Source organism: Pongo abelii, chromosome 3 (assembly GCF_028885655.2).
Source record: "Pongo abelii isolate AG06213 chromosome 3, NHGRI_mPonAbe1-v2.0_pri, whole genome shotgun sequence".
NCBI classification, from domain to species: domain Eukaryota; kingdom Metazoa; phylum Chordata; class Mammalia; order Primates; family Hominidae; genus Pongo; species Pongo abelii.
Genome location: NC_071988.2, coordinates 175,630,304 through 175,647,458, shown reverse-complemented (window position 1 = coordinate 175,647,458; position 17,155 = coordinate 175,630,304). Strand labels below are relative to the sequence as shown.

The 17,155-nt window shown below is 44.8% G+C and overlaps 1 protein-coding gene and 1 long non-coding RNA gene across 7 annotated transcripts in view; one reads left to right on the top strand and one right to left on the bottom strand.

Moving 5' to 3' along the window:
- Positions 1 to 978: 978 nt before the first annotated feature.
- On the bottom strand, positions 979 to 10,031 carry LOC134761310 (uncharacterized). The gene is made up of 2 exons (XR_010139808.1): positions 3,904 to 10,031; positions 979 to 3,675 (listed from the first exon to the last, which is right to left on the bottom strand). It is a non-coding gene; the product is annotated as an uncharacterized LOC134761310 (long non-coding RNA).
- A 381-nt stretch (positions 10,032 to 10,412) lies between these two features.
- Positions 10,413 to 17,155, top strand: part of RNF175 (ring finger protein 175) — a 53,433-nt gene continuing 46,690 nt past the window's right edge. For 5 of the 6 annotated variants that reach the window (XM_054554613.2, XM_054554612.2, XM_054554611.2 and 2 more), the window contains exon 1: positions 10,413 to 10,565. In XM_054554613.2, the coding sequence (XP_054410588.1) occupies positions 10,500 to 10,565 (66 nt within the window). In that variant the 5' untranslated portion in view covers positions 10,413 to 10,499. The remainder of the gene's footprint in view (positions 10,566 to 17,155) is intronic. The other variant, XM_054554609.1, reaches the window with a different exon arrangement.

Here is a 17,155-nt window from a genome sequence, read left to right as displayed (position 1 = left end):
AGATATTCAAATGGTCAACCTGGGCAACACAGCAAGACCTTGTCTCTATAAAAAAACTAAAAATTAGCCAGGCACGGTGGCACGTGCCTGTAGTCCTAGCTACTGGGGAGGCTGAGGCAAGAGAAATCACTGTCACACCCTGCACTCCAGCCCAGGCAACAAAGTGAGACCTTGTCTCAAAAAAAAAAAAAAAAAAAAAAAAAAAAGACATTCAAATGGCCAATAATCACACAAAAAGATGCTTGCTATTATTAGTCTCTAGGAAAATATTTAATACAAATCAAAGCCACAATGAGATATGACTTTATACCCACCAGAAGGGCCAGAGTCAAAAAGTCAGATCATAACTGTTGGTGAGAATGTGAAGTAATCAGAACCCACATACACTGCTAATGGGTTTGTGAAATGATGCAGCTACACCAGAAAACAGTTTAGCAGTTCTTCAAAATCTTAAATGTAGAGTTACCATATGAACCAACGGCTGCACTTGTAGAGATATACTCAAGAGAATTAAAAACATATATTCATCAAACATTTGTATATGTATTTTCATAGCATCATTATTCATAATAACCAAAAAGTGGAAAAAACTCAAAAGTCTATCAATTGATGAGTGGATAGATAGAATGTAGTATATCTATGTAATGAAATATTATTCAATTATAAAAAGGAATGAAGTACTGATACATACTACAACATGGAGGAACCTTGAAATAATTATGCTATGAAGCCAAGCACAAAGGCTTCTTGTATGATGCTATTTATACATAATGTTTATTACAAACCATAGAGACAGAAAGTAGACTCGTGGCTGCCAGGGGATAGAAGAAGGGGGAAATGGGGAGTGACTGCTAATGAATATAAGGTTTCTTTTTGGGGTAATAAAAATGTTCTGGAATTAGATAGTGGTGATAGTCATTTTGTGAATATACTAAAAAAACATAGAATCAAACTGTTTTAAAAAGGCTGAATCATAAAGTATAAAAATTATACCTCAAGCCTGTTTTTTTTTTCAAAGGCAAATGTTCCAAGATCACAGAGTTAGAGTATATTATAATTAACACTTGAGGCCAAATATGTTTGATCCTAAATCCCACTGTCTTAACCACCAACTATATTCCTGGACCTCCTTCCTTTCTCACATTATAGACTTCCTAGGAAATGTCATTCACTCCTGGAAAGTTTGCCACTGTCGAAAACTAAATCTCTAATCTCTAACCTTTCTCCTGACTTCAGTTTGTCTTCTGTGGACAACTATGTCTGTGTAGCCTGGAGGTGTCTCAAAATCAATATACATTAAACCAAACTTAACTTCACTTTACACAACCTTTTCTTCCTTTTCTGGATAGTCTTATCGGTAGTTAATTCCTTATTGGCTGGGGCGACCTTTCCAGTGCTCAGGCCATTCAGAAAGCAAAGATAATTACCCCACCCTAAGTTCAGTAAATGATCAAGTTTTTCATGCTTAGGCTACCAGTTCTGACCATGTTATTTGGCGATTCTTCACGCAAACGACGTATTACTAAGAGAATTTTTCCATTTCATTTCACTGCTAATAATGCCTTAATATACTTACAGTACAGACACAAATTAACCAAGAGGAAAAAATAGAGACCCTCTCTCCAAAACAGTCCAGAGAGCAAGTAGGAGAGGGAGGGCTCTTATTCAAGTCTTGTAGTGAGTGTGTGGACCCAGACACTGTCCTCCTCCCACATTTATCACAGGCTAAAGCTTCCTTTGAGTTGTTCACTTAAAGTCATCACCAAAACCATGGCCACTTTAAAGGATATCTGTAAGATCGTCAGAAAAATCTTACACTAGTAAAGCCTAACTATTCCTTAGATTACCTACTAACCATCACATCCAGGATGGTTTCTAAAATTTTCCTTCTTTCAAAGCCCCATAGAATGTTTTTACTACAAAAATTGAACATATTAAGCAATTTTATATCAACATATTAAATTTTTAAAACACTCAAATTTAGGCCGGTGGCAGTAGCTCATGCCTGTAATCACAGCACTTTGGGAGGCCGAGGTGGGTGGATCACCTGAGGTCAGGAGTTTGAGACCAGGCTGGCCAACATGGTGAAACCTGGTCTCTACTAAAAACACAAAAATTAGCTGGGCGTGGTGGCAGATGCCTGTAATCCCAGGTACTCAGGAGGCTGAGGCTGGAGAATTGCTTGAACCCGAGAGGAGGAGGTTGTAGTGAGCAGAGATCATGCCACAGCACTTCAGCCTGGGTGACAGAATGAGATCCCGTCTCAAAAAAAAAAAAAAAAAAAAAAGAAAGAAAGGAAAAGAAAAAGAAAAATACTCCTATTTAGATAACATGCCGAGAACAAAATTTTTGTTTATAACCACTTAGTAACTTGGAATATTTGAAATCCTTTCCACAGAAAAGGCAAAACCAACAACAACAAAAACCCAAAACACTGATATTCTATTTCTGATACTCCCAAATAATGTAAATATGTGTTTTATTTCCCTGTGTGCACTATTCCAGCTATTCTGCAAAGTGCTAGGATTACTGCATTTATAGGATAAATTTAAAAAGCAACTGTATCGCCAACACTAACTTGTGCCACATATTTTTAGCAGTTACATGGCTAAATACCAAAATTTATGTTCATTCAATACAAGGCTAAGAGAACAGGTAGAATTGAGCAGACCCAGGCCTTATCCTTCGCACTGCTTGCCTTCTCCCATCCACATCTTGGCATCTCTAAGTGATAGCAAAAATATATCCCATTTTGAGTAATAAATAAGAAGTAGTAGTGGCTTATAAGAATATATTATAAAATACGAGTATTATAAGAATATATATATATGTATAAACTCATTATAAAATAAGGAGTATACACTCTGCAGTGCATGGAATAATGTTAAGAGCACATTTTTTAAAAAATTTTATAGGTTTTTGGGGAACAGGTAGTATTTGGTTTCTATGAGTAAATTCTTCAGTGGTGATTTGTGAAATTATGGCGCACCCAGCACCCAAGCAGAGTATACTCTGAACACAATTTGTATCCTTTTATCCCTCAACCCCTTCCCACCCTCTCTCCTTGAGTCCTCAAAGTCCATTGTATCATTCTTATGCCTTTTCATCCTCATAGCTTAGCTCCCACTTATAAGCGAGAACATACGATGTTTGGTTTTCCATTCCTGAGTTACTTTACTTAGAATAATAGTCTCCAGTCCCATCCAGGTTGCTGCAAGTGCCATTGATTCACTCCTTTTTATGGCTGAGTAGTATTCCATCGTGTACGTATATACCACAGTTTCTTTATCCACTCATTGATTGATAAGCATTTGGGCTGGTTCCATATTTTTGCAATTGCGAATTGAAAAGAACATTTTATGTCTCTTATCTTATTTAAAGTCTGTATCCTGTGCCAAGTTCTCAACGGTCCTGTAATGGGTAGATAAGGAAAGGCTGTGGCCACACTGACAACGACCCCCTCTCCTTCCTGGAGGAACTTCTGCAGGTGATGAGCTAAAGAAAGCCACCTGTCCTCACTCTCCCTGCATAAGCCAGTGAGGGGCCTGGGGGCAGTTGATTTGGCTCCAGGCCAGGCATTTACTAGCTGTAGTGGTGCAATGAAGATTATTGAAAGATGGTCTCTGCTCTCCATGCGTTGCAGTGGGTGGCTGACAAAGACGTACTTACAAGCACCTTTAAAACAAAGCAGTCTGGAATAGAGGCTGATGCAAAAAGCTGGGAGCAAAGGGCTGAGAGATGTATTGCCACTGGGTTCTGGGAAAGCCTGGGGAGGGAACAGGGGAGGGGTGGGACCTCGGCAGATTTAAATAAGGAAACGAAAGGGCTTCACAAGCATAGGGGATGGCCCAGAAGTCCTTATTCATCTTTATTTGTAAAATGAGGATTATAATAATAACCTACCTGGTACCGAGTGGAAGGAAGGTTCTAATCATGAGTTGTCCTGGTTCTTTATGCGTTGAACAAAGAATTGAACAGCACCCGCAAGCAAGCAATGAAAGCCTAGATTTACTGAAGCGGAAGGCAATAGGAGCGAAAGTACACTCCACAGAACGGGAGAAGCCCCAGCAAGTGGCTCAACAGCCCCGGTAGCAAAGTCTTCTGGGGTTTCAGTACTCTGCAGAGGTCTCTCATTGGTTACACCATACGTAAATGAAGGGCTAGCTCACCGCCAATTAGAGGCCAAAGTGAACTGGGCTGCAGCCAATCCACGAATGGTATGATTGGCACCCTATGCAAATGAAAGTCCTAGAATGGACCACTCATAGGCCAGAGTGCAGGTTTGGCCCATAGCCAATCAGATGCTGGCGTGGACTGGTGCCTTATGCAAATAAAGGTCCTAGAATGGACCAACAGTAGGCCAGAGTGCAGGTTCTTCCTTTTAATTTAGTTCCAGGAAATTTGGTGAATTGGCCTTACGTTCCCTGCCTTCAGACCCTATTCTCCCTCCTCAATAGTGTTGTTTTAGGATTAAATATATGTAAAGCACCTGGCACTATTCAGGAGTATAAAATGTTTTAGCTATTGTCATGGGTAGAAAGCAGAGTAAGAGGTAAGAGGTCACACTTCAGGCCTCCAGGCCAGCAGTGTGCACTGGAGGGTAAAAATAACTGTGTGCTCTTGGTGCTTCTATAACTGATTGTTTCAAGCCCCTAGGGAAGACAAATATCTAAAGTCAAGAGAAAATAAGAATATTATTACTTTTCTTTCACCAGAATGTGACTTTTTGGGACAGAGGTGCACATGATCTTGCACCTCTGGCAATTAATCTGAAGTATAGGAATTATGAGGGCAAGTTCTTGGTCTTAACTAGAAATGAAAAAAAAACACAGGACACGGTATCAGGACAAGGTTTCCTGGGGGCACCTCCAGTGAAACAATGGGCCTCCCCACACAACCTAGGGGTTAGGCCACTGGAACAGCAGTGGTTGCTGCTACACATTCTTAGATAAAGCAATTCATCTCTTTTGACTTAAATGTCTTCATCTGTAAACTGTGGATGGTGATACCTATCACTGGGAGTCCTTTTGAGGATTAAATGATAACAGACATATATCACACTTAGCCAGTGCCTTGGCACACTGTTGGTGTTTGATAAATATTGACTCTTTTTATAGCTAGGACAGTGGAGACTAGCTTGCCTGGGACGGGCTGTTTGGCTTCTAACTTAGTAAAGAAGAAACTTCTGAGAAGAGGCACTGGGGAAAGGAAGACAAGGAGAAAGGAGGAGAAGGAGCCCCATCAAGGATTTAAATGTGGTTTTCCCTCCTGCTGAGAGGGGCCCTGGACTCAATAAACTGGAATGACCCTAGCTGAACTTCCAGGCTTGAAAGTATAGTTGTTTTTTAAAAGGAGTTCTTCTTTTTCAAGATCAATTGTTCAACAGAACTGAAAAGCTTGCCCTCGGAAGAGGTGACTCCTAAAACCTGCAGGGTAAACCATTAAAAGAAAGAATGTGCCATTACTCGATAAGAAGCAGGGAGCACCATGCATACACTGTCTGAATGCTGCAACTCTGCTGCCTCTTCTATTCGAAATTAACCAGAAATCCGAGAACCTGAAAGCTGAGTCCTAGCTAACATTATTTAAATGAACCGGCTGTTACACGAACCTTAAACCACATGTCATTTGGTTGTGGGGCTGCCATGGGCCAAGAGACATTAATACTGATGGTTCCCAGCTCACAAATGAACTGTGTTCGTGTGTTTGGAAGGCTGTGGTTTGAAAGGCAGAATGCACTTTCCCATAGAAGCAATGTTATAAATGGCAATTAGGGCTACAAGCCAGCTCACAAAAAGCCATGTAACCATAATATAGCTAAACACCATACATTTTAGCCCAAAAGAGTGGAAACCAATAGTGTTACAATACTAATAACTAAAGGATGAGATAAAAAATCTTTCATTTGTTCTGAGTACTAGTGCTTAGGCAAAAACAGATTTAATTAAAGGAAGATGAAAATGTCTATCCAGTTAGGCAGAGGGACCAAGGAAAACTGGGACTGTAAGTCGGGAACCCGGACAGCTGGGAATCAGACCAACTTGCAGGATTTCTGTCAGTTCTAAGGAACTAGTGTCTGCATGTGAAGACCAACCTAGCACCCAGAAAGGAGTTTGGGGAGGGGGTGGAATGGAGGGTTAGGATGATTGAAAAGAAGTTAGCCTAGTCATTCCTATGCAGCTATTTCATCAGCCAAGATGGGACCTGGCTTCAGCGTTCCTCCCCTCTTGGGTGATCATTCCTATTTATAACAAAGCCAACCCTGGCCCCAAGAACCACTGGAGTCCAGAAAGTTTGGTGTCTTTTTCATACTGATTTCTGAGATCAGACAAGCTCTTGGATATTCACACAGCCTGGATGGATTTTTACCTCCCTGCCCTGCCCGCATGTAGACGAACCTGCTCTTGCTATCCCCTTCACAGAGGAGAAGTTCTGCCAGTTGCCTGGAGTCTCCCTCTGCCATCCTACTGCACATGTGACCAGCACTGCACCTGGCTGGAGACATTCTGAATCATTTATTCTAGCTTAATGCTAGGGGTCAAATACACATTTTATCTGGGAATATGAAAAAGACATGAGATATCTGTATATGGTATATGAAATATGAAAAAGAGGAGAAATGAGGAAAGGAGTAAATTGAAAATGGAAGTTACTTGAAAAAGAGCATTTGTAAAGCAATACAATGGAATTCTGCAAGATCTAACCATTAGGTGGCACCATTGGCCCAAGGAAGTTTGGTGGCCCCAAGAAAGTGGAGGAAAAATGGGGAAAATTGCTGAGTGGTCTGTGGGTAGGAAGGCTGAAGGGAGCCACAGCAGAACAAGCAACTGAACATATACAAGCATTCCTGTGAAGTGTGTACTCTGAATTAATCCACATATTCATAAATTCAATCATTAATTCCCTTAAAATTATTTTTAAAGTCTCACAATTTTATTTATACAAATTGATTTATATCCCTTGCCCATTTCTATTGATCTATGCTTTTTAAAAATTAATTTCTAGCAGTTTTACTTATTCTGAGTACTAGTCCTTTGTCAATGAGATATATACAAATATATTCTGGTTCATGGCTTGCCTCTTTTTTAACAGCAAGTTTCTGTTGTACAGAAATTTTTCATTTTAATACAGGCAAACTTTTTTCTTTGCTATTTGTTCTTTGTGAGTCTTGTTTAATATATCTTTTCTTATCTTGAGACCATAAAAACATTCTTTTAGATAAACTTTTGCTTTCTAACCACCAGTTTTGTGTTGGTATGGTATAACTTTTTTTTTCTTATGGATAAACCAATTACTAAATAATCTATTTTTTTCTGTTGATTTGCTACTCCTCTCATAAAACTAGTTTTCCATAAATGTATGTGCCCATTCTGTTCCTTGAGTCTGTTGATTCCTGCACCAAATATGACAATCAACTGACTAGTGATTCTTGACCCCAGCTTGTTTCTCAAACACATTTACCACATTAGCTAATTTCTTCCATTACATCATTACAACCACCTCAGGACTCTAGATTGCAGGACATGAAGGAGGATGCACAGACTACAGCTAAAATGCTGAAGAGATTAGTGTTAAGCAGCAGAATACAGTTCATTTATTCCAGGACAGAAGACGAAGTCAGCCGCCAACCATTTGATTTGGAAAACAAAATTTCAAATTAATTAACCTTGTTTCAGTGAGCTACTCCAGAAGCATTGCCTAACTTACTGGGAAATTAAATCTTCGTTCTGAATATCTGCAATTTGATCATAGAAGAAACCAGGTATAAGAGGAGGATAGATTAGAGCAAAGCCATCGTTACTGATGGGAAAGAAATGCACTTTTTGAGTTTTATTCTGATATGATTGCTGAGCTGAAGCCAGAAGGAAGATGATACCTTTGTGCATACATGGGTCTCCAGGGAAGTATGTGCGTCTTTTTGGTGCCAATCAACCAGGAGAGAGAGTTTCAAATCAGGGACCTAAGACTTATATAACAATAACAGGTCAGAATTTTATAGAAAGGGAATATCCATCTCCATATGGACTATTTTCATTTTATTATTTTGCTGCCTTGGGAGAATCTAGATGAATGTGAGGATATCCTGGGCTGGAGAGAAAAAATGGCTCTTGCCACATGAAGGCAGGCCACAAGATAGGTAGAGATGTAACATGTCCAAATGAACCCACTATTTTTGTGTCCCCAAATCTGCTGCTCTTTCAATGTTCCCATTCTCAGCAATGGCAGCACTGTCTGCCCAAATGCTACACTGCCCAAGCCACACGCCTGGGCACCATCCTTAGAGATGAGTCAAGTACAGTAGATTCTATTACCTAGATCTCCCATCCCCAAACACATCTCTCCATCTCCCCTCCACTCTGTCCCTGCACACACTCACTCTCACCACCAAGGCCACTGTCATCCTTAGAGCTGAAACTACAGCAACAGCTTTCTGGCTGGTCTCTCTGTCTTGAGTCATAGTCATAGCCCTCTTCCCCACTCTTGAAGCCAAAAGGCAAGTCGGGTAATGTCATTTTCTTGCTTAAAACTCAGTAATGGCTTCTCATTCTCCTGAGGCTACAGTCCAAACTGTTTAATATGATTTACATGGATCTGGCCCTTGCTGACCTTCGCAGCTACTTCCTTGAGAGATTAAGAACCCAGACCATGAAGTCAGTTTTCTCTGGGTTCAAATTCCCACTGCCCCACCTATTAGCTTCAAAACTTGAACAAACTTCTGGACTTCTCTGTGCTTCAGTGTTCTCCCGTGTAAAACACAGACAGTCACAATGCCCACCTCAGAGGATTGTCAGGAAGACTGAATGAGCTAACACAGGTAGAGTGCTCAGGACGGCACCTGGCACACAGTAAGCATTCTATCAATGTTAACCATGATTTTTCTTTCTCCAATTCATTATGCCTTCTCCAGCCTCCTGGCCCTTGCATCCGCTGTTCTCTCCATCTCAGACACTCTTTCCAACACACTCTGATCATGCTACAAGGCAGTCTTCAGATGTAGGTAACAGCCCCAAAGGCACCTGAAAATTTGTTTAAAAGACAAATGCTCAGGCCCCACCCTAGACCTACTATATTAAAAACTCTAGGGCTCAACTCCAGCAATCTGAAGATTTTTGTTTTGTTTTTTGATAGAGTCTTGCTCTGTTGTCCAGGCAGAAGTGCAGTGGTTCCATCACGGCTCACTACAGCCTGAACCTCCCGGGCTCCGGCGATCCTCCAGCCTCAACCTCCTGAGCAGCTGGGACTACAGGTGTACCACGCCCAGCTCACTTTTGTATATTTTATAGAGATGGGGTTTCGCCATGTTGCCTAGGCTGGTCTCAAACTCCTAGGTTCAAGCAATCCGCCCGCCCTGTCCTCCCAAAGTGCTGGGATTAAAGGCATCAGCCACTGTGCTTGGCCAGCACTCTTGAGTTTTAACAAACTCAGCAATCCTCCATAGGATTCTGATGCCCAGTTAAGGCTGGAAAACCAAGGAACCATCCGTGATAAATTGTACTTAGATGCTTATTTTTCTCTATCCCCTGTTAGGCTCTACGTTCCACAATGGCAGAGAAATGTCCATCTTGGTCCGTTCATCTCCTTTGTAGGTGTTGACAAATACGAGCCATCACAAACTGGAAAGGGGTAAGCCATATTTCGTAGGACACATCATCTAATTCTGTGCTCCTCTTTTCTGTTTCCCCATATCAACACCCACGTATTTCTAAAGGCTTGTCTAAACGTTCCAGCTTGTTCTCAACCTTGAAGCCAGGCTTAGGCCTAAGCTGTAAAGGGGGGAGGGGAGACCCTGGAGGTAGAGGGGCAAAGGCAAGATGCTTGCGTCCCAGGAGCCCTGCATGGCCTGGAGCAGCATAGGGGCCAAGAGGGTCCGCGCTCTCCCTAGACTGGAGTTTCTCTCCTTCATTATCTTTGGAGGAAGCACAGATAACCGAGGAAAATCTATCTGCACAGCCACCCGATCTCCTGCCTCCTAATAAACACCTCTGAGGGAGAGGAAACACTCTCTCTCTTTCTCTCTCTCTCTCCTCTTCCTCCCCAGCACCCCTCGCCCCCCCCCACCCCCACCGCCATTTCTCACTCCTCTACTCCCCTCTCTCTCCCTACCCACCTCTGACCCCTCCTCCAGTCCTGCCGCCCGGTAACAAAACCGGGGTTCCCGCCACACGCACCCGGTAGGACTCAGGACGCTTTACTGGCGACAATGGCTGGCTGAATGGGAGGCCTGAGGTCCTGAAGGAACCGGGGGTGCTGGCGACCGGGACCTGGAGGCCGCTGCTGGGGAGGACGCTGGCCAGCGTGCAGGGGGCGGAGGTGGGGCGCGCCGGGAGGTTCCCGTCTCCCGCCCCGCACAACCCGGGCGGGGCCGCCGCTCCGCCGCCGCCGCCGCAGATCCGGCTCCCACCCTCGGCTCCCGAGGCCCCGCGGCGCCTCCTTCTGCGGACTCTGCGGGACTCTCCCCCGCAGGCGCTGTGCCCTGGAGAAGGCACAGCGGCGCAGGCATGGCCGCGGGGGCGGCGGCGCGGAAGACAGCGCCGGTGCTGGAGGCGCCCCTGCAGCAGGAGCAGGTACTGGCGCGGGGGCGCGGGGTCGCGGGCGGGGGGGACGCCAGGCCGGGGTCCCGGGGCTCACACTGGTGCCGGGCAGGCTGCACAGACTGGTCTCCAAGACCCTGGGCCCCACCGGGGAGAACCGGCCCTGGAAAGACGTGGGGACGGACGGATGACCTTCTGGAAGATGCCACCGTGAGGGGTGCCAGTCCCTCCTCCACTCCCTCCCTCCCCACTTCTGTGCCCTCCCCGCTACCTTCCTTTCCTCTTTCTGATCCTCTTCCTTCGCTCCATCCCTCTTCTCGCATCCTCGCACTTTCTCTTCCAGAATCACCCCTTCCACTCCCGCCCTCCTTAGTGACCGCCTGTGCCCTCCTCCCTCCTCGGCGGAAGCCCCCAGGGCCCACGGTCAAGGTCGTAAGCTGCGAGGGAGGGGAAAGGGTGTACTGCAGGCTCTTGGCTAGACCTCCCTGGTTCTCAAACTCGAGTGTCATCAGAATCACTCGAAGGGCCTGTTAACACGCAGACTGCTGGTCTGTCCCCAGGGTTTCTGATTCAAGATGTGTACTCTGATCGTCAGCTTGTCTTGCCTGGTGCTCAACCTAGCCCATTTCTGCTTCTGCTGGCGTCCATTGCAAACCCAATCTTAATTTATTCTTCATTCATGGGACAATTCTTCTTAGGCTACATCCAGGTACCAGGAGGATTTGGGGGTGGAGGAGGGTAGGTCTTACCTGGAGGAACCCAAATCCCATCTGTAAAACGAGGGAAAAATAACTCTTAAGGGCAAAGATAACCCTTAAACAACAACAAAAATCACTCATAGAGCGGGTAGGAAGAGATTAGTGTCCCAAAATAGGTTCAGGCAAAGAGCTGTAGGATTTCTGAGAAGGGCTTGCTCCTGACTTCCCCCCTTCTCCTCCAACCCGTGAGGGCGTGGTGTTCGAGCTGGGTGTTGGTGAATGGACAGGATCTGACCTCATGGGCGGGAGAATTCTAGATGGAGGGAACAGCAGTACCAAATGGCTTGGAGATTTTTTTTTTAATGTTGGGATGGATGGCCATGGGACAAGGCAGAGAGAGGGGACTGTCCACTCTGACTGGCAGAAACCTAGGGGTCAGGAATGCTTATAGCAAAAAACAAGAGTGGGCTAGGCTGTGGAGGGGCTTGTGTACCACCAAATGGGGAAACTTAAAATGAAACTCCATGACTTTCTTGCTGGTTTCAAACCCAGATTATCGAAAGGGAGGTTCTGAATTGATGAATGCGTGCCAGGAGTGTCAGAGGATCTAGTACTGGTGGATTTGCTGCTGATCTTTGCTCTTCCTTAAGGCTGGCATCACTGCCTAGTCTGCTGCCCTCAGGAGGTATGGCCTCTCTGTTGAGGCTGCCCTAGGAGGGACTCCCAGCTTTTTCCTTAATCCCATATGTCAAGACAGTGTGGTCCAGGACCCAGCAGCCAAGGAGTTACCTGGGAGCCTGTTAAAAATGCAGAGTCTCATTTCCCACGCCAGACCCACTGAACTGAAATCCGCATTTTAACCAGATCCCAGGGTGATTTATTTGCACATCAAAGTTCAAGAAGTGCTGGTTTCTTGATGTTACTAGAGCTAGGGATAAGAAAGGGAAAATAGAGATAGTTACTGACCAGCCTATTATCTGATAGCTTCCCTTTAGTTTGAACCTCACCCTATTTTATTTTCCTTCATCACCCTTATCACTACCTGAAGTATGTCTATGTGTGTATTTGATTGTCTAAGAACCTCCTTCAGCATGAAAGCTCCAGCAGAGAAGCCATGTGGTCTGCCTTGCTCGCTCCTGTATTTCCAGGACCTAGAACAGTCTCAGCAAATGGCAGGGCCTCAATAAATATTTATTGAATGAATAAATGAACAGTAACATGCAATCTTATGATGTGAGACCCTAACTCCAGCATACCTTACTGGACAAACACCATCTCCCTATTCCCCATCCTCCACCTCCCCAGCTACAACCCCTGGGGTCTTTTGAGCCTGCAACTGGTTAGGTATGTTTGAAACTCCTTAAATTTGGAGTGTAAGAGAGCAGAGACCATGGGTTTAGGAGTTCCCTCTTCTGCTTGTCTAAGGCTTGCTTTCCAGGCTTGGATTTCTCCTGAGAGCTGAGAGGACCCACCACTTCCTCAAAACTGCTCTCTGCCTTGGGGTAGGCCATACACAGCCCCTCCTCTCCACCCACAGGCATGCAGCCTTGCCTTGTGACATGAATTCCTTACCAATGAATACAGCCCTCTAAACCTAACATTCCTACCTGGCACTCACATGTGGTCCAGGGTCATCACTAGTTTCTAAGTTCATTGTTCTGGCTTTGCCACTTGGTTTAGAAAGATTTTTCTAACAGGTGGGTTTTGTGAGGGAAGAGTTGAAAGTGACCAAATCAGTTTGGAGGCAGCAGTTCAGGTGACAGATGATGAAAGCCAATTCCAGGGGCGGGGTGGCAGTCTCCAAACACATTGAGTGTGCCATGCGCCAGACATGAGGATTAAGTGGGGGAATGAGGCCAGCACTGGCCCCCTACAGATTCAGGTAAGTAAATAAGTCATCAACAATGCAGTCTGGTAACAATGTTCAAGGTCAGTAGATATCCTGGGAGGGGCCTCACTGAAAGGGTGTCCTGGAGTAAGTGGGATCCAAGGGTGAGCAGAAATGAGGCAACCCAGCATGGAGGCTGGGAGTGGAGGGAGAGCATTCAGGGACAGGAAAGCTCTGCTTGGCTGGAGCAGAGGATGTACAGAGGCAGTGGAGAGAGGGGAGGCTGAAATGGGATACAAGGCCTTGTGACCCATGTTGGATTTCAGGCAGGAAGACAATAGGATCAGTCTACCTTTAATGGGAGCACTCTTACTGTTTGGAGAGGGAAGAGAGTGAAGGCAAGGGCCTCAGAGGAGGGGGACACCTTGCATGCTGGCCTCCGGCTCATCCTCCCCTAGCCACCCTATCTAAAGAGTGACAGCCCTTGCCCACTGCTGGTTATTCTTTATCACACATTTTATTTTCTTCATATCATTTACTTCATTAGGCAGTTGTTTTGTTTGCTTGTTTATTGTGCATCATTTCCTCTAGAACACAAGGTCCTATTCATGAGAACAGGCACCTTGTCTTTCTCACCCTTGAATGCCAGCTCTTAACCCAGCGGCTGGCACACAGGAGGCACCACTCCATATTTGCTAAATGAATGACAAAATGAATGGCATAGCAGCCATGGGGTGGAGAGAAGGGGGCATGTTTGTGAGGCATTTATAGGTAGGGTCAACAGGAGAGTAGTGGGTTGGAGGTACAGTGCTGGTTAGGGGCAAGGATGATGTCCCAGGCTTTTCTGCTTTGAGCAATTGGATAGATAGGACAGGATGCTATTAACTGAGATGGCGGAGAGGGGACACCGAAGTGGGAGCAGCTTGTGGGGAAACAAGTATGTTCACTTTAGGGCAGGTTAATTCACATATCTGAGAGAGAGAGTCCCAAGTGGGGCTATGTAGGAGGCATTCAGAAGCATCTGGAGCTCACCCAGATTTAGCTAGCCAGAAGAAAGATATAAGAGATCCATACAAATACTGTGCTGGAACAGGGAAAAAAAGGACATGGCAACTGATCAGACAAGGAAAGGGATAAAAGACAGGACAGAGGCAAGCTTACTTTTGTATTGTTCTTTTTAGTGACATATGTTCATGTAGAATACACTTAATATAAAGAAGCATAAAAAAGAAGGTAAATGCCCAGGATGTATCACCATCCATGGAGCATTCCTGTTAATGTCTTGGGAGCCATTCTTCTGGGCTTTTTTATTACAGGTGTCTCTATGTAACTATACATTTATATACATAAGCTCAGATTATACACAACTGTTTTGAAGCATGCTTTTTCTGTTAAGAATATGTCATGAAAATATTTCTGTCAGTAAATATGAATCTGTGTTATCATTTTGTAGATCTTACAGATTCTTTTATGTAGATATACAAAAATATGGGTCTTTTTCATCCATCAGCCTGGGTACTTGGTGAGCATTTCATTTTTAAAACAGGTATCTTTCAGTCCTTGGAAATTTTCTTGTATAATTTCTTTTAAACTTCCTGCAATCTGTTATCTTCTTCTCTGGTTCTAGAACTCTTTTTTTTTTTTTTTTTTTTTTTGGATGTGAGGAGATTTCCTAGCCCAATTTGCTAACATTCTTATATTTTCTCTTCTGTTTTCCATCTCTTTGAGTTTTTTTTTAATTCTTTCTGAGTTCTTCAATTTATCTTCAATTCTTCATTTGAGTTTTTATTTCTGTATTCCTGTTTTTAATTTCTAAGAGCTTTTGGTTGTTTTTCTATATTCTTTAAAGCACAGTGTTCTTGTCATCATGGGTGCAGAACTCTTTCCTGTCTCAAACGTCTTGTGATGTTTGATTGTTCACTTGTATCTAAGGTGAGACAGTACAGCACCGTTAAGCTCTTGCTAGCAGGGAAAGCTTGTTGACAGGCAGGCTTCAGTGGAGGGTGACCTGGCTGGGCCTTTTCGTAGGGAGAACAAGGACTGTCCATATCTATAGGTCTTTTCTCTTGGCTTAGATTGATTCATTCCGTGTGTAAGGAGTATGTCTGGCTGCCAGCCAAGTGGGCAAGCCTATGTCTAACATGCCTAGGCCAAGAGCACAAATGGAGGCCCTCGTGCCACATGTCTAAGTATTATCAACTGATCTGTTCTCACAGCCCTGCCTACAGGTCCACATGTGGCCCATGTAGCCGCACTCTCCCTACCTGCACTGCTGGCTGCAGGCTTGAATGGTAGCAAGGATCTACTGGGACAGGGAAGATGGAAGTTTCAATGTACCTGTACTAGTTTCCTAGGGCTGCCATAACAACAAAAAATGTATTATCTCACAGTTCTGGAGGCCAGGAGTTCAAAATCTAGGTGTCAACAGAGTCATGCTCCCTCCAAAGACTCTAGGGGAGACTTCTTACTTGCCCCTTTCAGTCTCTGGTGACTCCAGGTGTTCCTGGCTTGTGGCTGCATCACTCTGGTTCCTGCTTCTGTCTTCACACGGCCATCTACTCTGCCTTGCTACTCTGTGTCTGTCTCTGGATGTCAAATCTTCCGCTCTTTTCTCTTGTAAGGACACTAGTCATTGGATTTAGCACTTGCCCTAAATCCAGATGGTCTTATTCTGAGGTCCTCAATTACATCTGCAAATACCCTATTGCCAAATAAGATCACATTCACAGGTACTGGGGGTTAGGACTCAAACATATCTTTTGGGATGACACCATTCAACCCACTACAGTGCCTAAACCAGGGATGCAGACTGACCCCACTGACTCCCAAGGAAGCTGTGGTAGATAGGATCTCCCACCACACATCTCACTTTTCAGACTCGGGATTTCCAAGCAGTTCCAAGCTGCTCCCAGACTACCTCACTGCGGTTAATTGAGGAGCCTGGTCAGCCAAGATCCCACTTAGATGGCTTGGGATGGGCAAATTTCAAAACTTTTATCTCCAGTTTCCCAGAGCACAGGCTATTCTTTTTCTTCTCACCAACCTGCCAGCCCCCTGGGGTGTCAGCCCTACATCATCTCTCTCCAGTCAAGGTCTACTCACTCAATCAGTTACCAGACTTTCATAATATTTTCTTTTTTTTTTTTTTTTTTTTTTTTTTTTGAGACGGAGTCTCGCTCTGTCGCCCAGGCTGGAGTGCAGTGGCACGATCTTGGCTCACTGCAAGCTCCACCTCCCGGGTTCACAGCATTCTCCTGCCTCAGTCTCCTGAGTAGCTGAGACTACAGGCGCCCGCAACCACGCCCGGCTAATTTTTTGTATTTTTAGTAGAGACAGGGTTTAACCGTGTTAGCCAGGATGGTCTCGATCTCCTGACCTCGTGATCCTCCAGCCTCCGCCTCCCAAAATGCTGGGATTACAGGCGTGAGCCACCGCGCCCGGACTCAAAATATTTTCTTAAGAGACAGAAAAGACACCGGGCACAGTTGCTCATGCCTGTAATCCCAGCACTTTGAGAGACCAAGGCGGGCGGATCACCTGAAGTCAGGAGTTCGAGACCAGCCTGGCCAACATGGCAAAACCCCATCTTTACTAAAAATAGAAAAATTTAGCCGGGCATGGTGGTGGGTGCCTGTAGTCCCAGCTACTCAAGAGGCTAATGCAGGAGAATCACTTGAACCTGGGAGGTGGAAGTTGCAGTGAGCTGAGATCGCACCATTGCACTCTAGCCTGGGCGACAAAAGCAAGACTCCACCTCAGAAAAAAAAGAAAAAAATAAGAGAGAGAGAGAGAAAAGATAAAAACACAGTTATTTTGTGTTTCGGGGTCTGAGATGTCTGGGGTCCTCTAAAGCAAGGCAGGGCCCCTGCAGTCTGATCTAGAGGTGATGCTGCCGGGGAGGATGGTGCTAGGGCTCTCTAGACTCAGATGAGGGCTGCCAGTGTCCTCTGCTCTCCCTCCACATGCCTGGTGCCTCTCAGCCTGTGCCTCTGGTTTAACCACTAGTATTCTGCTAGTGTGGGGGCTTCCAAACCTTAAACTGACTTTCAGTGAACCTTCTGTTACTAATCCCGGTTGCATCCCCCACTTCTAGATGC